Below are 22,013 nucleotides of genomic sequence, written 5' to 3' on the forward strand. Positions count from 1 at the left end.
CTACCTGGCAGGGTCCTGGAGGATGAACTGAACCAGGGCCTGGTGTGTGCTGAGCCACCTGGAAGGCTGGGCTGGTGAGTACCGTTGCTTTATCTTCCTGTACCCGGGTGGCTCCACAGCCCAAGTCCAGCAGGTCGAGAGAAGGGGTGAAGGCAAGTGGGGAAGGGGGATGTCCAGGGGTCTGCAAGGATCCAGCTGAGCTGGGAAGGGAAGAAAAGCAGCTGGAATTGGAGAGGGGGTGCTCGGCAGGAGGCCTGGAGGGCTCACAGGTCAGGCCGAGAAGGTGCAGCTGGGCAGGGCCGCCCGACCTCATTCAAGGGCTCTCTCGGTAGACTCTTCAGGACAGGGAGGACGGTCACTTCCGACCCTGGGAGGCTCAAGCGTGCCTGTTGGAAGCGACCCCGACCTGAACCATGAGGGAGACCACAGGGAGGGGAGAGGTCAGAGAGGGAGGCCTGGGCCCCCCTGGTTTCAGGGCCATGTTAACCTGGCCCCACTAACTTACCCTCCCTGAACCTCAATGGTGTCGTCTGTACAATGGGCACAGCCCTGGAATCTACCCTGCAGGATTGCAGGGGCTGAATGGGATGATTCATGAAATAGCTCCCGCTTAGTGCCAGTTGAAGTTAGAGCAGGGAGTCTGACTTTAAAATTGAGCAAACCCAAGACTCAAGATTTTCAGATCCTAAATGATGCGGTTAAGTCTGAATTCTCGCTGACATGTCGGCTCTGTGAGGACAGGCATGCGGTCTGCTCACGGTTTCAATCCAGTACTTGGCACCCAGGGCCTGGCATTTAGAGGGTAGGCAATATGTGTGTGCGTGCACGTGTGTATTTGATGAATGAATGAATGAATGAATGAATGCATTGGCCAAGATGATCACTCTCTGTCCAGTGGCTCAAAAACAAAGATGTCAGGAACGAGGCTGCATCCCTGAATGGCTCCCGCCACGCCCCCCATTATTATTTTTTTTTTTTTGAGTTGGACTCTCACTCTGTTGCCCAGACTAGAGTGCGGTGGTATGCTCCTGGCCACCGCAGCCTCGACCTGCTGGGCTCTGGCGATCCTTCCGCCTCAGCCTTCCAAGTAACCGGAACCACAGGCACTCGCTACCCCACCCAGCTAATTTTTTATTTATTTATTGTAGAGACGAGGTCTCGCCAAGTTGCCCGGGAGGGTCTTGAACCCGCGGGCTCAGGCAATCCACTCGCCTCAGCCTCCCAAAGTGCTGGGATTACAGGCTGAGCCACCCCGCCTGGCCTTCACCCCCATTTTTAAGGAGCGATTCACCCGAAACCATGCACCTTGCTCCCGTGAAGACAGCCACCCTCATACACCTGCAGCCTCCACAGCGCCTGATGGCCTCCCAGCCTCCGGTCTTGCCTGTCTTCCCCTCTCACCTTAAAAATCTCGTTTATAGAAAGAAAAGAGGTTCATTAACCAAATTGGGAGCATTCTGCTCTGGGGCCATTAGCAGACACAGAAGAAAGTCACGGCTCGGCCACTTCCAAGATGAGCAAGGAGGGGCCTGGGGCGAGGGCCCTGCCCACACTGGGCTGAAGGACCCCCCGGGTACGGGAGCCGTGGCACACTCACCTTGCCAAGACATCCTGGAGTGCAAACCGGCAGCTGGGGAAGCGGGGACTGCAGCAGGGGGATGGACGCAATGACCAGGGCTGGCTGCTCACCAACCTGGACCGTGGCAGGGCGGGAACCCCACAGCGGCAGGGTCACACTCTGACGCCTCTGCCCCCCTCCTCACCCCGGGACACTGGGAGCCTGAGTCCACCGCTCCTGCCTCGTTAAGCAGCCGGCACAGGACCCTGGGAAATGCCTTAATTAGGTGGCCACACTGGCTTGCGTACATTAACTTGATAAAGATAACGAAGTTCACCAGAACAGAGCTGACCGTGTCTCTGAGAGCAGCTGCCTCCAGGCCAGAGCTCTGGGGACCAGGGTCTGGGGAGGCCTGTGGGCAGCGTTGCTAGGACACACTGTGCCCCTGGAAGGACCCAGGGAAGCCATCTTGTCCTCAAGTTTTCTGGAAACAAGCCGGACTTCCACCCTGGCTTTGATTTCTCAAACTCCTGGCCTCAAGCATTCCTTCTACTTTGGCCTCCCAAAGCGATGGGATTACAGGAGTGAACCCCCATGCCCGACCATCACCTGTTTTCAGACAGCCTCAGTTTTCTCAACTGTAAAATGGTCATGACAGTCCTGCCTCCCAGCACTAATTAAATGAGATAATATACATAAAGCATTTGACACAAGCCTGGATCGTATGGTGGGCCCTCTACACATAATAGCAGTTTTGTGGGGTTTTTTTTTGACTACATGGGGTCTCACTTTGTCACCCAGGCTAGAGTGCAGTGGCACAATCACTGCTCACCACAGCCTCAACCTCCTAGGCTTAGATGATCCTCCCACCACAGCCTCTCAAGTATCTGGGACTACAGGCACACACCACCACACCCAGGTAATATTTTTCTTTTCTTTTTCTTTTGTGTAGAGACAAGATCTGCTTATGTTGCCCAGGCTGGTCTGGAACTCCCAGGTTCAAGCAGTCTTTCTGCTTCAGCCTCTTAAAGTGCTGGGATTACAGACGTGAACCACCATGCCTGGCCAACAGTGATTTTTATTACTGAAATAGAATACCGAAGCCCCTCCCTGAACCTTGGGCACCATATGGAAACTGACTCTTTAGGCTAAACCATTAGCTCCTGATGTGCATGGGCCCTCTCTGTTCCTGGGCTTCCTGCTCCCTTTGGGGTTCAAAGGGTTGAAGAATTTGGTCAGAGTCACAGAGCTGGTCAGGAGGAGATGTAGGATTTGAACCCAGGTCTCCTGACTCCAGAGCAAAGGCCGTTCATGTGTTAGAAGGGCAGCTTGGCTTACAGGTGTCTAAATTGCAGACAAATGGGGGGAACCGGTGACTGCACATACTGGACCACTCTGTGTCCCTTCCAGACTTACCAACACTGGGCCACAGGGGAGACTCGGATCACCTTGAGTTTACAACAGCTCAGGTGGGTGGGTGGGGAAAGACCGTTGGATTAGGGGTCAAGAGACCTGGGATTGAGGCACAGCTTGAACCCCTCTGTGAGCTTCAGTTTCCCCATCTGTAAAAGGAAGAAAAGTTGCTGACTCTGAACGCTTCCAGCTTGGTTTGTTCCACGGATCCTCCCTGAGCCATCTGGCCTTTGTTTTGGAGCCACTCGCCCTACGTCCTGACACAGTGTCCTTCGTGGGACCAAGCACACTGGACACATCTGCATCCTTTTCCTCTCAGGGAGCAGCAAGAAAGACCAAGGGTAGACACCGGGGTTCCCTGATTCTACACAAGGAAGGGTCCTGAAATTCTGTGTTGGAAGGTGAAATCCCAGAGAGGCTGGTGACGACAGCTGCTCAGCAAAGAAAAATAACAATGATGGCAGTGAGCATTTCCCCTTGCTGTGTACGAGAGAGATGCGTTGGGTGTCTAATTAGCAAAATATTAGATAATTGGTGTAATCTGGTACTCTTCCCTTTTTGACAACTTCTGCCGTGTTGTCCCATCTCAAGCTTGAGCTGCCGGTAATATCGGGCTGATAATTGTAATGCTGAAAATGAAAAATCAAATCAGAGTCATCAGAGGCTCCCATTCAATTGATTTAGGACTGGAAGCATTAATGGGATTCCCTTGCCTGTCCCTTCCTCCCCCTGCCTGGTCTCTGCCTGGCTCTCCCCTGAAGTGTAGCTGCCGCATGTAGAAATGGGCTCAGCGGCTTTCTGAACCACAGACCCCCGCCTCCGTGGGGCTCGGCCTCCTGGCCTCTGGCTTGCCACCCTCCCACCCCGGAAACGCTCAGGAGACACCGCCCGGGAAGGTGGGGTGAGAGGTCACAAGAGAAAAGGGCCCAGTGTCCAGCACCAGGGCCTGGTACACAGCAGATGTATGTTTTCTGTCCCTTCCCATGAGAGCCAAGACTGAGCCAGAGAACAGCACAGCCCGTGCCATTTCTAAGAGGAGGCAAAGCAACAGAGTCCGAATGAAGAGGATCCCGTGGGTTCAAGAGACAGAAATCAACTCACACTAACAGAAGGGAAAAAGGACATTTGTGGCTGGGCTCAGTGGCTCAGCCTGTAATCCCAGCACTTGGGGAGGCCAAGGTGAGTGGATTGCCTGAGCCGGCAGGTTTGAGAACAGCATGGGCAACTTGATGAAGCCTTGTTTCTACAAAAAGCCAAAAAAATTAGCCGGGCTTGGTAGCATGCCTGTAGTTCTGGCTACTTGGAAGGCTAAGGCAGAAGGATGGTCGGAGCCCAGCAGGTCGAAGCTGGGGTGGCCGTGAGTGTGCCACTGCACTCCAGCCTGGGCAACAGGGTGAGACTCCAACTCAAAAAAAAAAAAATTAGCCAGTGTGGTGGTGCATACCTGTAGTTCCAGAGGGAAGGTCACTTGGAAGGCTTCTTGGAAGCTACTTGGAAGGTTGAGGTGGAAGGATCGCCAGAGCCCAGCAGGTTGAGGCTGCGGTGGCTGGGGGCATGGCACTGCCCTCCGGTCTGGATGACAGAGGGAGACTCCAACCCAAAAAAAAAGACATTTGTTCCATATGAAACCAGGAAGTCCAGAGGGAGGGATGCCTACCACCCAAAAGGTCACCACGAGCTCTTCTGTCCCCGTCTTAGCCCCCTTCTCTGTCGCGTGACTGGGACGGTCCCACACTGAGCTGGGGTAGAGATAGAGGTAGGGACGTGACCACAGAGATCCAGTCGGTCTAGCCACCATCCCAGTTCAGCCGTCCCAGAAGAAACAGAGAGCTTCTCCGGCCCAGCCACAGCAGATGAGCCCTGGAAGGCCCTGATTGGTTCATCTTGGGTCACATGCCCATCCCTAGATCAATCACTATTGCCAAGAACGAGTCATTCTACTCCTCAGGCCTGGGGCCCACACTCCATCTTATGGCTGAAGGGATAAAGTATTTTTGTGATTGGCAACCCCATCAGGTGAGCAGGGGAGGAAGGATCCCAAAAGGATCCTTTTTCTACCGGAAGAAGAGGAAACATGTGGATGCCAAAACAAACCACCCCAAAGCTTAGCATCTTGAAACAGCAGGCTTTGTCACGATCGCTCATGCTCTGTGGCTTGACTGAGCTCAGCAAGGTAGTTCTTCTGCTCAATGTGATGTCTTCTGGATCTAGAGTCATCTGGGCACTTGACTAGGCCACAGCATTCAAGATGGCTCCTCAGTCAGTGAGAGTGGTGCCTGGGCAGGGCCAGCTGGGATGACCAGTTCCCTCCCTCAGCTCCTCTGTGTCTCCCTGGAGTCTGCTCACATGGTTTCTCCATCAGGGCACCTGGACTTCTTTCACAGCAGTTCAGGACTCCCCAAAGTGCAAGAGCAGAAGGTTCCAGGCCCAGAACTGGCATAGCATTCCTTCCATCATAAAGCAAAGACCAACTCAGATTCAAGGAAAAGAAAAATAAACTCCACCTCTCAACAAGGGGAAGTGACGAGGAATCTTGGACCATCTTTAACCCACCTGGGAAGGTTATACCAACAAAGGGAGCAGGCATGTCATCTGTTGTTCCTTCATCTACGAATGGTCTCACGGAAGTCCTACTCGGGGCCAGGCCTTGTGCCCAGGACTGAGGCTAAAGTCCTCCCCTGCCCCCGATCTTTGCCCTCCCAGGGAGTTGCCCCACCACCCTGCCGTGTTGCCATGGAAACTTGGGTGGAAGCACAGTTGCTCTTACGGCCCCTGCCTTCCTTGCACCGAGGACAACCGGTACAACACGGGAGAGAAGAGGAATCCTTTCCCTGGGAGAGAAGGAAGGGTCAGGAGGCTCCAAGGAGGGCGTGGAGGCCGCTGGTCCTGCGGGTAGTGGGGCTGCCACCGATTGAGTTTCTTAGTCTCCTTAATCAGGATGGAAGGTTCTGGAACCAAATTGACCGGTATTTGAGTCCAGGGCCTCCCAAGACCAACCATGTGGCCTTGGATAGGTCACTTCAGATCTCAGAACCTCAATTTGCTCATCTCTAAAATGGGGTTGAAAAGAACCCACCTGGAAAGGGTCTGAGGAGACAATGGCTGGCATGACTGAAGAGTCTGATCCAGGGCCTAGTGCGTGGGAGGCACTGGATAGCCAGGACAGCTGCCATTCGCCCTCTTTACACCTGTTCTGAGCTCAGTGCTGGGCAGTCGAGGATACGCGGTGCTGCACCCAGGTGCCAAAGCTTCCCTTTTCCCTGGTCCCAGCTGCACAGGGCAGAGCCAGTCCCCAGTTCTCGCCTGGTCTAAACATCCCTTGGAGCCCACCTGCCGCCCCCCATGCCCCTTCATCCCTGCCCGTGGGGTTCAGGCCAGCTCAGAAGAGTGGACTCGACACACGTGTTTCATCTTACACACATTGAGCTTGGGCCTCTTGAACCTCACCTCCAGAGAAACATGCAAATGGATGCAAATGAGACCCTGGTTTATGCAAAACCACACGGAGATGCATGGCCCTGGACCTGCAGGGAAGGAAACCAGTTGCCCAATTTAGCAGAAACAGCAGGAGAAGAAAAGCGTGTCTCTCGCTGAGAGTTAGGGTCAGGCCAACCCAACACCTTCTGGAATGGAGCTGAGTGACCCCTGCAGGCACAGCACCCCAGTCCCTGCAGGAACAGAGCCCAGCCTCCCAGTGCTGCCCAAGTCCCCTACAGCAGAGCACCTGGACCTCCCAACCTCCATACGGGGTCCCCAAAGAGAACACGCCCAGCCCAGGCTCAGTCCCACCCACATGTAACCACCCGCTCACCGATCACCGACGGCCGTCTCTCCCTTGCCGGGCCCTGGCTGAGCTCTCTATACATGTCCTCTTCTTTCATCTCAGCAGCAGCCTGGGATAAGTGGCGTTATCACCATCTTACAGAGGGGGAAACTGAGGCCAGTGAAGGCAGAGCTCTAGGAATGGAGCCGGATGGAAGACTCCACATCCACGAGGCCCCAAAGCCAGCATCCTCTTCCCTACATGCTGGGCATCCAAGATTCATATTCATTCTCATTCTCTCTCTCTCTCTCTCTCTCTCTCTCTCTCTCTCTCCCCCTCCCTCCCTCCTGCCCTTCCTCTCTTTCTTTTTTAGTTGGGGTCTTACACTGACACTCAGGCAGGAGTGCAGTAACACAATCACAGCTCACTGCAGCCTGGCTTCCTGTGCTCAGGCGATCCTTCCACCTTAGCCTCCCAAGTAACTGAGACTACAGGCGACAGGAGCATGCCACCATGTCCAGCTAGTCTTTATTATTTTTTGTCGAGGCAAGGTCTTGCTCTGCTGCCCAGGCTGGCCTCAAAGTCCTGGGTTCAAGCAATCTTCCCACCTTGGACTCCCAAAGTGCTGGGAGTACAGGCGTGAGCCACTGTACCTGGTCTCTTCCTTTCCAAGCTTGTGTCACCCATGAGGCTGGTGGCTCAGTCCAGGAGGGCAGGACCGTGTCTGCTCCTTCCCTTCCTGGCCCCAGAGCCCAGCCCAGGGCCCCAGTGCACAATGGCCAGGGGTAACCACTTGCCCACACACAACTGTGTTTCCTGTGAATTGAGGCCCTGTGGCAGGTAGGGTGTGGCAGGTAGGGAGAGTGTTGTGGGCTAAATGAATGGTCTGCAGTGGGAAGTCCACCTGCCCAAGCAGCGTTTGCCATACTAGACTCTTATTTTCCCAAATGCTTGCTGAGCGGCTGCGGTGTTGGTGTGCCCAAGGCCAGCAGAGTGGATAGGAGTTTCTGCAGACGGCCGGTCTCTGGCTAGCATATGGGAGCTGTGCTGCTCTCAAGGAGGAGATCAGGGCACAGCGAGGGGCTGGGTGTGTGACATTCCACAGAGGGGCATCTTGGAACACAGATGCCTGCAGGCTCCGCCCAACACAATGCTCACCAAGTTAACGAGGGCTCACCGGGGGCCAGGAGCTGAGTGCTTTACACCAGGGCTCACCGGGGGCCAGGAGCTGAGTGCTTTACACCAGTGAGCTTCCATGTTCCAACAATTAGGTTTGCAACCCAGCCTAGAAGACATGCTACCAGCCTCAATGCTGAATGTCACTACGACACCTTCAAAGTGCTTCCCTCGGGAAGCTATGCACCGACACCAGCACCTAGTCAACCTCAAAGCAGAATTGGAACTCTTTCTCTGGAAGGCAGGCCATCAGAGCTGTCATCGTTATTTGTGGAGGTTCGACAATCAAGTTCGCGAGCTCGCCACTGTACAGATCAACTGTGTGGAACACCCTCCCTACTCACCTGATCTGGCCCCCAGTGACTTTTTTCTTTACTGGAAGATAAAGGAAATATTGAAAGGAAGACAGTTTGATGACATTCAGGACATCAAGGGTAATAGGACAACAGCTCTGATGGTCATTCCGGAAAAAAGTTTTAAAATTGCTTTGACGGGTGGACTAGGCGCTGACATTGGCACGTAGCTTCCCAAGGGGAGGACTTCAAAGGTGACCGTAGCGATATTCAGCAGTGAGGCATGGAACACTTTTTCTAGAATGGGTTGGCACACTTAATTGTCAGACCTAGCATTTCTTCCTCAAAATGGCCGTGTGGTCCACACTGTTAATATTCTCATGTTCTAGAGGAGGAAATGGAGGTTCTGGGTTTCAAGCGTTCCGTGGCATGTGTTGGCACATGGGCACCTGTCCTCACACAGGGTCCTCGGCCAGCAAAGCGGAGGGGGTGGGGCTGGGAAATGGGCTGATGGCTGAGAATGGGGTCATGGGTCGCGCCAGGGTGAGGTACAGGCAGTGAGTTGGGTCCCTTCCATGCTCTGTGACCCTAGGCAAGTGACTCCACCTCTCTGACCTCAGTTTCCCCTGTAAATCGGGGATATTAGAACCTCCCTCTGGGGCTGGGTGGGAGGACCCATATGATCCAGATCAATGCACTCCCCCCAGGGCCTAGATCCAGAGAGCTCCGCACATCTGTACACAACCACGGACACGACTCGGGCTCTACCCGGGTCTCGTGGGTCTCACAGCAAACCGGTGACAGCCAGGTCTCCCGACTCGAGGCCCGGCCCACACCACCAGGGCCCGGACCCCACCGGGGATCCTGGAGAACCTGCCCCGCAGAGGGGGAGCCCGTGTCTGTCTCCCTCAGGGAGAGGCCAGAGAGGCCTGCTGCCCACCGGGACAGGTGGTGTGGCTCCCGTGGATGTGAAGAAATGACAAGGGACGCTGGAGTCATTTATGAATTTCCTCAATTTGCACTCTGTGGCTACTTGCTCTCTTCCCAGGAAAGTGTAAATGAGGAGGTTAGAGCGTTCACACGGCTGGAATTAGGTCTCCAAAGTTTCCCTGCGCGTCTTATTAAGCCTCTTTCAGGCTGAGGGTCCTGTTTCCCCCCTCAGACCCCGAGCTCCCCAAGGGCGTAGGATTTATCCCCCACTCCAGTCAGGGGGATCTCCGCCATCAGATTGGAGAATCCTCTGAGGATGGAAAATATCTCCACCATCAGACTAGAGTCTCGCCCTGGGCAGACTATCTTCCTCCACGGGAGAACAGAGCCAGGTCTCCCTATCAGACTAGCAGTTTCCCCATCAGAGCCAGGTCTCCCCTATCAGACTAGCAGCTTCCCCAACAAACTAGGTGGCAGGGGCTGTGTCTTCCTTCAGACTGGGGGCTTCGTGAGAACAAGGACATCCCCCCCATCAGACTGGGACCACCCAGCCCAGCGGCTCACTGTCATCACCCACCAAACCCGTAGGACTAAAGCTCAGACCCCATCCTCACGTGACCACCCTACGTCCCCACAAACACACACTTTGGAATGTACCAAAACCAGACATCGGGCCCAGCAGAAGGCAGGCTTCAGAGGCTCTGCCACCCCCACGAAGCAGCCTGTGTGTGCGTCCTGGGCTTTCACAGCGGAGGGGTCACACGTGTTGGTGGCGAGAGGGAGGGCTCCTCTCTGAGAGGGCAAGAGGCCTGTGCCCAGGGTCCGACATGGCTCCAGCCCCTAGATGGGGCCTGGGGTCTCCTCCTGGAAACAGGCCAGGCCAGCTGAGGTGGAAACACGGCCCATCCCAGGACCAGACCTCCCAGGCTTCCCGGTACCCCAGGTGGCAAGTCTCCGGTGAGGTACTGTGTCTTGTCGGCCTCCCTTTCTGATTAATTTTGAGGATTCACAGGATCACGCTTGCAGAAGCGGCGATGGGACCTGCAGAAGTGCTGGTAACAGCTGATACCTCAGGTCTCCCAAGTGCTCATGGCCACCCTGCGAGGAAGGACTTACTGGCCTGTTTGTTCACCCAAGGACATGGAAGCTTAGAAAGTTGTCACTTGTCTCAGGCCACATCATTAATGCATGATGGAGCCAAGAAGCAAACCCAAATCTTCATCTACTGGTCCATACGTCCCTTCCTCCAGGAAGTCTTCCTTGGCTGATTCTCCTTGGCACCAGCATACTGCTCACTAAAGTGTCTGTTCTATGAGGACAGGGACAATCTGATATCCCAGTGACTAGTACCTAGTGTCAGGTAGAGTAAAGAGGCTTAGTTGTGTCGTGGAATGGAGTGTTTGAGATACAAACCTGAGGTTGACTGTTATCCCCTATAAATCTTGGGCTAATGCCCTCCCCCTCCAACTGAGTCAGTGCCATTTAGTGCATATTGTAGGGTGTGGCACGTAGGGAGATAAATGTTTGTGTCCCCACAAAGTCATGTGTTGATGTCCTAACCCCCAATGTGATGCCATTTGGAGGTGGGGCCTTTGGGAAGTAATGAGATCTCAGGATGGAGTCCTCTGATGGGGTTACTACCCACAGGAAGAGGGAGATGGGCCAGAGCTTGCACTCTGCCACGTGAGGACATGCGAGAAGGCGACCACCTGCCAGTCAAGAGAGGACCCTCCCCAGATCCTAACTCTGCCAGTTTCCTGCTCCCGGGCTTCCACCCTGCAGAACTGTCAGGAGTAAACGTGCATTGTTTAAGCGCCCGGTGAGTGGTATTGGGTACAGCAGCCCAAGTGGAGACGGAGCGGTCTGACCTGGAACAAACAACCAGCTTTGAGCTCCAAATGAGCCAGTTTTGTGTCTATAGCAAGATTATCTCTCGAAAGTCTGGCTTTGTGGAGGCAGACAGGCATGTTAAATGATATCAGCCTGGCAGGCTCTGGGCACTCACCGCGGCATTGGGCACTGGGCGGCGGGTGTGCCGGGACGCTCCACCAGAGCCAACCTCCATGGACCACCTCAACGAGACTCGGCTGGTGGGAGAGGAGGAAGCAGCTCTGCCCTGGCCACCTGCTCAATACTGGGCCCCGCTCTGCCTGCCTGCCCTTCCCTGTCTCTCATATCCCTATCAGGGTTCCCGGCCTCACCTAACGGACAACTGGAGTCAAAATCCTCATCTTAGACCTTGCTGTCCGCTCCGGAGCACAGCAGAGTCCAATGCCTGCGCGTAGGACTCCCCAGGCCCCGACAGGGAGGCCCCCTTCAAGCAGCGAGTCAGAACCAGATGGCGGGAGGGACAGCCTGAGGTTGGCCACGCCGGCGCTCCCGGAGGGGCCCTCTGCCACTCCCGGGCCTGAGCAGCCGGGAGGAAGTCAGACAGGCTAGAGGGGTCTGGAGAGCCTGTGGGCAGGGGTCTGTGTCCCTGACATTTCCCTAGGATGGGAGAGCACTGGGGACAGCACGGCAGTGGGGGGTCGGGCTCCTGTGTCTGTGAGTGCCCAGGGGTGTGGAGGGGCTTGGAGCGCGTGGGCCCCGGGGAAACCCAAGGTGGGGCTGAGAGGCCAGAAGGTGAGGGGCCCGGGACCAGAGGTGGGGCTGAGGCTCACGGGTGGCACCCAAGGATGGGAGAGACCACCATGGCAGGATGTCTTGGGGCCACAGCAAGGGGCCAGGGCAGAGGACACAGACCATCCCGCCCCTGCCACCGTGCCGATGCCTGGACCCTGCTACCGCTGTGTCCTGTGAATGTCCCCGGACTCAGATGCCAGGTAGGAGACAGAGGGAAGGGAAGGAGGGTCACCTGGGAATTGTCCATTTGTCCCACATAGACGGCATCAGCCCTAGAGAAGCAGCTTAAGCCCTTAAATGGCTTTGTCATCTTTAAGAACAAAGGTTTTCCACTCTGGGGTCTCCAGACTAAAATGAGCTCAGTTAATGAACACAGCCAGAGGGCCCCTCTGTGACCCCAGGGGGACTGCAGGTCTCCCCACCATAGGCAGCAGCTGTGTCTGAAAGGGCAGGTGAGCTCCCAGGCTGGAGGCTGCCCGGATGCTGGGTGAGGCCAGCCAGCCAGCCTCAGCCTCCTCCCTCTAACCTTGGAGTCCAAGACCAGGGATGTTCCGGGGACAAGCCTCACCTCCCCGAAGGGTGGGGGTGCAGGGCCTTGGTGCTCCCGGGCCTGAGCACAGGGGTGGGAAGAGACCCTCGGTGGCCACCCGGCTGAGGGGTGACAGAGGCTGGGGCACCCAAGGGTGGCGGTAGAGGCGACGTGCCACCATCCTGAGATTCTCCCGTCAGCAGCTGTGCCGAGTCCCACAGGGAGACAGGGCTGGCTCCCGGCTGCCTCAGGACCACGGGCCTTATCTGAAGTCCATGCCTGCACCTGAGGTAGAGAAGGCAGCGTTCCCGCGAGGGCGAGGGCAAGGGGAAGAAGACACGTGGGCCGAGCTGAGCCGGGGCCTGCGTGGCTGGGCCATCGGCAGCGCCCCCCACCCACCCTGACCACTGGGGCCCCAGAACCCACAGGACCCCCACTGCTCGGACGCTTTCCCCTCAAGGACCCCTGCTGCTCGGATGTTCTCCCCCCCAGGACCCCTGCTGCTCAGATGTTCTCCCCGCCCAGAGCCCCCACGGCTGGGATACTCCTCCCCCACCCCTACTGCTTAAATGCTCTCCGCCCCAGGACCCCTGCTGTTCAGATGCTCTCCCCTCAGGACCCCTGCTCGGATGCTTTCATCTCCCACCTGTGCCTCCAGGCTTTCTCCCCTCCACTCTGCCCAAACGCCTGGCCAAGGCCAAGGTCACAGACAGCCTCCATGTGGCTAAATCCAAGGTCGGTCTCAGGTCTCCTCTCACTCTCAGGATCATTCCACGCAGATCACTCTCTCTCCTTTGAGCCCTCTCTCTCCTTTGAGCCCTCTCCAGGGCTTCCAGGGCCGTGCTCTCCTGGTCCTCCCCCTTCATCCGGGGCCACCTCCTCAGCCTCACTGGCGCTTCCTGCTCAGCCTCCGCCCTCCTGAGGCCAGCCTTCCCTGGACTCACTGCTCACCTCCTCGGTGACCGCCCTGACTCTGCCCCTGGAAAGGCTCATCCAGGCCCTGTCCTCTCTGCCAACCTCCAAACTCACACCTTTACCTATCCCCCTACAGCGCATGTGTAGAGGCCCAAAACCCCATTCCCGGTCTTCCCACGGAAAAGTTGCCCGTCCCCAACCACCCTGCCTCGGGAGCTGGCAGTTCTGTCCTCCCACTCAGGCCAGACCCCTAGGGGCAGGCTTGACACCTCTCTTTCCCTCCCAACCCATTCATCTGTAAACCCTGCAGGCTCGAGAACATCAGAATCCATCAGGAATCTGATCCCTCCCCACTGATGCCCACCCTGACCCCAGCACCTAGAGGATTCCAGATAGCTCACAATGTGGGGGTGGGAGGATCCTGGGCCCCACACTTCTGCCCCTACCCCCACGGGCTATTCTTAATTTGATAGCCAAAAGCGATGGCCTGAAAACAGACTAGGCCAGGCACGGTGCCCTGTAATCCCAGCACTTTGTAGGTTGAGGCAGGAGGATCGCTGGAGCCCCAGAGTTTGTGACCTGCTTGAGCAACACAGCGAGACCTCGTCTCTGAAAAAAAAAAATTAAAAATTAGCTGTGCACGGCTGTGCATGGCTATAGTCCCAGCTACTCAGGAGGCTGAGGCAGGAGGATCACTGGAGCCCAGGAGGTCAAGGCTGCGGTGAGTCGTGATCGTGCCACTGCACTCCAGCCCAGGCGACAGAGCGAGATCCCTGACTCGAAAAAAATAAAAATGAAAAAATGAAAACAGAAGACCAGTGGTGTCATTCTTCTGCTCAAAACCCTCAAGTGATTCCCCTTCTGCCAGAAGAATGGAGGGTGGGTGCCTGCAGGTTTCGTCTTGTTCACCACACCACCCAGGACCTACCTGAAACCACAGAGCAGGTGTCCGGTAAATACTGACGAAATGACAGTTCCCGTGGCAGGGGCTGTTATCACCCCCTCCCTGAGACTCAGAGAGATCACAGCATCTGCCCGATGTCACACAACTAGAAAGTGGGCAAAGCGCAGTTGCTCCCTAGTCTCTAACTTGTCTACAAGGTTTTGCTCTTGGAGGCGGCGTAGCCTGGCGGTCAAGGGTCTGTCTCGGAGGCAGACAGACCTCGGTCCTGGGCCTGACTTTGGGTCCTGAAGCTTCCTGAACAAGTGACTCACATTCCCCAAGCCCCAGACCCCGCACCTACAAAATGAGATGAACCAAGGCAGCTACTCAAGGAGCCATGTGGGATCCAACGAGCGCTATAGGTATGATGACGCTTATCAATATCGGAAGCCGGGCCTCCTCTCACATGCCAGACACGTCCCCGGTGCGTCTGGGGAGCCATGTGTGGTGCCCCTGTCCACCCCCGCTCTGTTGTCAGAGGCTCGGAGACGAGCTGTTGACTGATATGATCATTTCACTAGAGTAGCAAAGTCAGTCATTTTCTCAGTGCCGGGATTCCACGGGCCCTAAGGTCTCCCGAGTCCCCTTCAGCAGAGCCATCTGTAGGTTGAGGATCTAACAGGTCCACAGAGCTCTCAGGTGCCAAGCCCTCCCCGGCAGGGGAGGCTTCTTAAGAACAGTCTGCTTCAAATCGTTAGGAGCAAGCATGTAAAGAATTGTCACAAAAACACCGTTGGAGCCTGTTCTGGGTGCCTCCCGTGGCCAGACCACGAGCCCCCAGCAACTGTGTATGACACCATCTTCTCGGTTCCAGAGATGAGGACATCGAGGAGGGTGCTGGGAGCCACACAGCAGGGCTTTGGCGGGGCCAGACTTGACCCGAGTCCTGTCAGACCCCAGAGTCCAGGATTGTTCCTCCTCATCCCAAGCAGTCTCGGCTCACCGGCCGCTGTCCCAGAAATATTTGGGGTGACATTTGATTAATAGTATAAATGTACCCACTGGGCGACCTGTCAAGATGGGGCATTTGATGACCAACTTGAGCATTAAAAATGGAAACAAGACGCTTACCGTCTCCCATGAGAGGGGCCCAGGGCTGCGATGGTTCTTCTTTTGGTACAAAATGGGAAACTGAGGCCCAGAGAAGATGGGATGCATCTGAGCTGTAGTCAGTGTGGGAGCCAGGCCCGCAGGGGTCCTGGTTCCTCTGGGCACAGCCTCTTCTCTCCCCTTCCTGGGGACGCACACGGGACACCTGGCCTCTGGGAATAAGCCCACCTCTGCTCACCCGCCAGCTGTGCGTGGGCTGTTCCTCTGTCCCCTCCCCAAGCCCCGACTCGCTGCTATTTTTCCTGTCCTCCCCTCCGACCACGCACTTCCTGTGCACACAGACAGCTGCTTCTCATCTACCTCCACGGCCCCAGTGACAAGCGCAGTGCCCAGCTGACAGCTGGGCCCCAAGCGGTTCCCTAGTGGGTAAGATCTTAGAAGGCCGTCAGAACCCATGGAATGTCCACTCCTTGGTGGCTTTTCCACTGGATTCCCAGAGCTTCTGACAAAAGGCCTCAGTGCATGCATCAGTGGGTGAGTGAGTGGTGGGTGGAGAGACACGGACAGATGACAGAGAGGCCAGGGGTGGGAAAGAGGAGGAGACACTCCCCTTTTGGGCGGCGGCTTTGTTTCTTTTCCCCCTGCAGTTAGCTCTAGAAGTCTGAGGGATTTAGCCAGAAGGGAGAAGCCAGGGCCACAGGCAAGTCTCCCTCCCCACCATCAATCCCGCGTTCAGCCTGGACTCTGCTCCCACTGCTTACAGGCCTCTCTGGAATTCACCTGGTCTTCCCTCAGACCCCCCAGCCTTGGGACCCCCAGATGCACAGACTGCCAGCCTGCTGGAGTCCTTCTGTTTCCCTGCCCTCCCTGGCTTTGCCGTTAGACCGAGGCCTTCTGCCTCCATGCCAGTCCAGAGCAGGGTGGCCCAGCCTTTTTGGCAAAAAATATTCAGAAAAGAATCTCCCAGAGCCCTTCCGAAGCAGAAGCAAATGTCCCGCGATGACGCGAACAGTCATATCTGTGTGTCTCACCTGTCGCCTCTCACCCCGTGCGGCCCCTCAAGCCACACCTGAAACGCAGCTAGGGTGACTGAGGGACTGAATGCTTAATTTAATTTTAATGGATTTAAAAATTAACTAGCCACCTGGGCCTAAGGGCAACCGAATTGGACCGAGAGGTTCGAGAGCCAATTCCTGCAGTGGCTTGGCCCTCTCGCAGAGCCTAAATCCTCCCGCTGAGAGCAGAGGGGCTCCCAGGCCCCGAGTAAACTGCGGCTGACCCTGTCTGTCCCCATCAGGTCTCAAAACAACAAAACCTCAGCCCGAGGGCTGACGTGACTCTCGCCTTTTATTCTAGCATCCCCCAGAGCTCCAATATGTACAGACTCTATTTATACACATATAATATACACCATATATACGTATTTATAGATATTCACACGCCAGCCCACACACGCTAGCACACACACGCACACGCCCTTCCCGGAGAGACGCACAGCTACTGCCCTGAGCCCCTCAGGCCGGACAAGTGGTACTGGGCTTGCTGGGCAGTTGTGAGGTTCTGTGTTTTGTTTTGTTTTTTGCTTTTAGAAAGAAGGCCACCATGTCCTCCAGATGTGTCCTCCCTCTCCCAAGTCCTAAAACCCCTCCCCAAAACATTCTGAAAAAAATTTTTTTTTAAAGAAGAGGTTTGCCTTTGCTCTGCCCAAGTCCTTCCTGAAGAATCCGGGCTGGCCGCCAGCCCGTGCAGATCCCCAGAGGGGGACTCCACCCAGCGCTCCCAGCCGGGCGGTGGCTATAGCGTCAGGGGCACCTGCCAGATGAGGAGGGTGCTGTCCGTCTCCCCACATGGGGCCGGCCTCCAGCTGCCCTGGGCACCACCGAAGTTGCGGTAGCCCTGGCCGCCGGAGATGATGGCCACAGAGCAGATCTCCTTGCGGTGGGTGTCGCGGGCGCAGGGCCGGCTGCGCACCCAGACGTCGGGGTCGTCGGCCATCTCGTAGATAGAGCCGTCTTCCTCGCTGTGCTCCAGGGCCGAGCCGTCGGCGGGCGCCGGCTCGCGCATGGAGAGCAGTGGGCCTGGGAGGTGGGCCGTGGAGCGCAGGCGGTACTGCAGGAGGATGCCCTTCTTGCGGGTCAGCTCACGGCCCACGTGGCTGTCGGGTGTGGACACAGACTCATGGGCCTGCCCGTCTGGCTTGTCCTCCTCGGCCCGGGGCCCCTCCGCCTCCTCCTGGTCACTCCGCAGGATGTCGGGGGCCAAGATGCTGGTAGCCACGGCCAGGAAGGCCACAGGCCCGCAGTGCCCATTGAGTGAGACCATGCCTTTCCCTGCGAGGAGGGGAGAAGGGGCCCGGAGGCCCAGAGCATTAAGGGAGACACCCACACATCTCTGCAGGAGAGCTTTCTGTGGGGATTTTCTGGGGGAGTGGGAGTGACTGCAACCCATGTTGGCACCTCCCCCAAAGGTTGTGGATCTGGTGGTCCCAGGTTCCCAGGCTCCTTTCTTGGAGAAGAGCAGAAGCCACTGTATACACCACCTGGGGGAACCTCAGTGTCAAACTCCCTGACAATTTCTGTTCCTATCAGAGCCTCTGCCCAAAGCCTTTCTCGTCTGCTGACCCTGCAGCTCCTCCTCGGAGGCCCAGCCCACGTCCCCATGGTAAATCCCTCCTGGATTCACGCAAGGAGGGTTGCTCGCCCTGCCTCCTGCCCCCAGCCCCTGGAGCACCCTCATCACAGCACTGGCCACCCACACTACACCTGCTCCCAGGACACCATCAGTTCTTTGAGGGTCCCTGCGTGCCAGGGCCCTGCCTGGAGACAGTTCCTCCATAAATGCCTCTCAGATGAATGCCCTGGCTGATGAAATCATGAAAACAGGAAATCGTGCTGAAGCTAGTCTTTTTAGCAGAAGTGCTCAAGATCTGGATGGAACTGGCTTCCTCTCAGTCCTGCTCTCAGGCTGGAAGAGACCACTGTCATTCTTGGGGCCAAGGCAGAAAAGGGCCCAGGGATCCAGGTACCCAAGTGTCAGGGGTCCTCCCTGACCCTGCCCTTGTGCTCCTGGGCCCCAGTGACACAGGTCAGAGCAGACCTTCCTCCATGCCATCAATCTGCATGTGGCCTGCAGGAAGCGGTCAGACCCGACCCAGGAGCCCTGTTATTTCTGCCTCTGGAGCTGGGACACTTTGAAACCGCTGTGAGGGGGATCAGAAGGGGCACAGAGGAGCCTCTGTGGTTAGTTGGAGGTCTCAGCCAATTCTCAAGCCACTTTTGTGCCCAGTTGCCTGCCAGAATGGGAAACTGAGACTCAGAAAGGAAGTGAGAGACTTAGGCCTGGGATGATCTAGTGCCACCGTGCCACCCGCAATGAAAGAAAGCTGGAGATGGGACCCCACCTCCATACCTGAAGAAAGCTTGAGCCCCTGGGCACCATTCACCCTCCCCACCAAGCCCCGCCCACCACCCGCAGCTGAGCTCCAGGCCCTTGCCAAGACCAGCCCCCAGACCTCACCTGTGATCTTGGGGATGCCTTCCAGTCGAGGCACGGGCAGCAGGACGATGACACCCTGGTCAGTGCCCACCCAGAGCAGACCCTGGCAAATCAGGAGGCTGGTGACACACAGGTGCTTCTGGCCTGCAGAAGGAGAGAACAGATGAGCTGCCCCTCTAGAGGCTGCAGTGGGCTCTGGGCACCACACAGGGGGAGGTCGTGGCACGGTCCCTCCCAGGGACCAGCAAGAAGCTAGATGGTGCTGTGGGTAAGACAGTGTTGTGGGGTTGCCCCAGCTGGGGTTGGAGACTGATCACTCCCCCTACCCAGCCTCAGTTTCTTCCTGTGTGAAGTGGGGCAGCGATGGGGTGACACCATGGGGTCGTGTGAGTTCTCAATACATCATCGCACAAAGGGTTGACCCAGGGCAGCCCAGGCAGGGACCCAACCAGCCGGGGGTCAGTGAGGTCAGGGGAGATGTGGGAGGGGCACGTCTCCAATCCATGTTAGCGAGATGGGACGCGGGGAGGGGTGGAGGGATGGAGGGAGGGGTGGAGGGGTGGAGGGGTGGAGGGGTGGAGGGGTGGAGGGGCGGGTGGGCCCCAGGAGCAGCTTCGGTGGCAGTCAGCTCGGCCCCGCTGTGAGTCCTGGCTGAGGCTGGGGCCTGCCCAGGCGGACACTTCCAGTGAGGCCACAGCACGCCCTGCAGGCCTGAGAGTGAGCCAGACACCATGCTGTAGGCATAAGCATGCTTTTGACATCGGTCCAGCTTCCTTCCTTCCTGGCAATCCCCTTAGTGCTGTCTCTTCATCTTAGCGAGGACAGCCACGTCAGGGAGGGCAGTGGGGTCCCCCATCCTCACAGAGAGGAGACACCCTGTGTGCTGCCCAGTTCAGTGGCCGAGGATGGGCGCTCTGGGGCCAGGTACATGGTTCAGATGCCACTCTGCTACTCTCGGGCTACGTGACCCGGGGCAGTCGCAAACCTCTCTGTGCCACGGCGTCCTCACTCGTAAAAAGGGACGATAGCAAGACAGTTACCGGACGCATTAACAACCTTTTGGTCAATGACAGGCCGCATGTGTGACGGTGGGCCCATAAAATTATAATGCTGTATTTTTACTGGAACTTTTTTGTGTTTAGATGCACAATATTTTGTCCTGGTTGCCTACAGTACTCCATGCCATCACATGCTGTGCAGGGCTGCAGCCTGGAAGCAACAGGCTCTACGTCTGTGTGAGTTCACGCCATGACGTTCACATGATGAAACCGCCGAAGGACACCTTTCTCAGAACATATCCCGGTCGTTAAGCGACACGCAACTGCACTTCATAGCCCTGTCCTGAGAGTCAAATGAGTCAATTAATGTAAAACGATGAGCCCAGCGCCCAGCACACGGCTCACAGCAACAGGCTCTAGCTCCTGGGCTTGCTGCTGCTGTCCTGGAGTTAATCATTCTCATCAACGGGAATGGGTGCCAGGAGGAGGCAGGGAGTGGAGGAGGCAGGAGGCCGGCCGCGGCTGGGCTGAGAGGGGCGGGGCACAGGCTGCCGGCTCAGGGACGGACCTGCCATCTCACACACAGGCTGACCAGCCCTGCTTGGTTCCCAGGGGCTTCACGTGGCTCCCAAGGGCTGTCCCCTTCTTTCCCTCCTCAACAGAAATTGAAATTTATGCCACGTGTCATGGCAACAGTGATGTCATGACATATTTAAAATGAGGTGCACATTGGCATCACGGGGGAGGCTTACCACCACCCAGACGGAGAGATCCACCCCTAGGGAGAGCCTGCATTCTAGAAGGTTCCCGGGTGACCCAGACGCTGCTGGTCTATGGGCTGCTTTGGCGTCTCCACAGCACTCGTCAACCTGCTCTGATCAGACACGAGCCTTGCAACAGCTGAGACGTACACAAGACAGGATTCTGTTCCCATTTTCCAAATGAGGAGCTTACGATCCAGAGAGGCCCTGGCCTGGGTGTGCAGGGGTTTGGGCTGAGCTGAAGTCTGCTGCTCACGACAGCCTGGTGCACCTGCTGCACCTGCTGCCTGTCTGCCCTTGAGCAAACCGCTTCAGCTCCACACATGTAGGTGTATGGGTGGGGTCCCAAAAACCCAAAATTTATTTATTAAAAAGTGCGCATTTATTCTTACATGCTTAAATTTCCATGCCCTTCAAAGTACTCTCTGCATGATGCAACACACCTATTGAGACGTTTTCCTGCTGCTCAAGACAGTTTTTGAACCCGTCCATTTTGATGCCTTTTAGGGCTTCTGCCGTTTTTGGCTTCACCTCTTCCACATCAACGTTTCCCTTTGAGGACTTTTTTCATCCGAGTGAGATTGGATGAATAGGGAGGGTGGGGTGTGTGAGTTACGCTGTTTTTGGCCAAAAACGGCTGAGCCCTCAGCAAGGTGGGGGCAGGTGTGCTCGCAACTCACCCATCATGAAATGGGCAAATGTGCTGAAAAAAATCTCCAAAAAGAATTCATGGAAACCGAACGCAGTCTCTCACAACAACGCTAGCTGGCACACCGATGCCGAAGGGTTTCTACAACACTCACCTACCAGGGAGGCGTGCATGGCAAGGGGCCCACCCTTCAAAAGACAATTCTGGGGTTTTGGGGGTCTCCCTTGTATGTGCTTCCTCTGCAGCAGTCTCAGAGGAAAACGGTGTGGCTCCTTCACCCCAAAAGGAAAGTTATCATCTTGGGGTACACATCGCACTGCCCAACGTAGTGTCCCATACTGGCACCAATCCGTCAACATCCCAGACACGTGCCCGACCCCACACTTGGTGCTGAGGACAGGGCTGGGACTGCGCACACAGAGTCCCCGTCTTGAGGAGCAGACACTCTAGAACCTTCTGTGATGATGGGCGTGCTCCCCACCAGGCTGTCCAGCTCGGTAGCCGTCAGCCACAGGTGGCCACCGAGCACTTGTAATGCAGCTCGTGGGACTGACGGACTAAAGTTTTAATCTTCTTTCATTTTAATCACGGCCACTGTATTAGCCGTCCTAGAGAGGGGAAACAGGACACGCAGACAGAAGCAAGGAGCACAAACACTGACAGAGGATTGAAATGGGGCCACAGGGCCGAGAGCGGGTGGGAGGTTTCCTGGAGGGAGGGGGAAACGGGTGCGAGGCTGTGGAATCTGGGTGGCCAGGAGGAGGCAGCCACACTGAGACCTGTGCCAAGGCCAGGAGACGGCACGTGCAAAGGCCCTGTGATGAGAACGAGTGTAGTCAGTCTGTGGAGCAGCTCTGGGACAGGAGGCAAATTTGAGATGACCGGAGGGAAGGGGAGATCAGGAGAGGGGATGGGGCA

The 22,013-nt window shown here is 56.5% G+C and overlaps 1 protein-coding gene across 1 annotated transcript in view; it reads right to left on the minus strand.

Moving 5' to 3' along the window:
• Nucleotides 1-16,521: 16,521 nt before the first annotated feature.
• The window catches only part of ARHGEF10L (Rho guanine nucleotide exchange factor 10 like), a 39,549-nt gene continuing 34,057 nt past the window's right edge, over nt 16,522-22,013 (minus strand). Inside the window, exons 6-7 of the mRNA XM_008048259.1 lie at nt 18,709-18,831; nt 16,522-17,522 (exon numbers count right to left, since the gene is read on the minus strand). Of these exons, the coding sequence (XP_008046450.1) occupies nt 16,987-17,522; nt 18,709-18,831 (659 nt within the window). The 3' untranslated portion in view covers nt 16,522-16,986. The remainder of the gene's footprint in view (nt 17,523-18,708; nt 18,832-22,013) is intronic.

The sequence above is a fragment of the Carlito syrichta genome, unplaced genomic scaffold (assembly GCF_000164805.1).
Source record: "Carlito syrichta isolate Samal-C Ts95f unplaced genomic scaffold, Tarsius_syrichta-2.0.1 Scaffold123289, whole genome shotgun sequence".
NCBI lineage: Eukaryota > Metazoa > Chordata > Mammalia > Primates > Tarsiidae > Carlito > Carlito syrichta.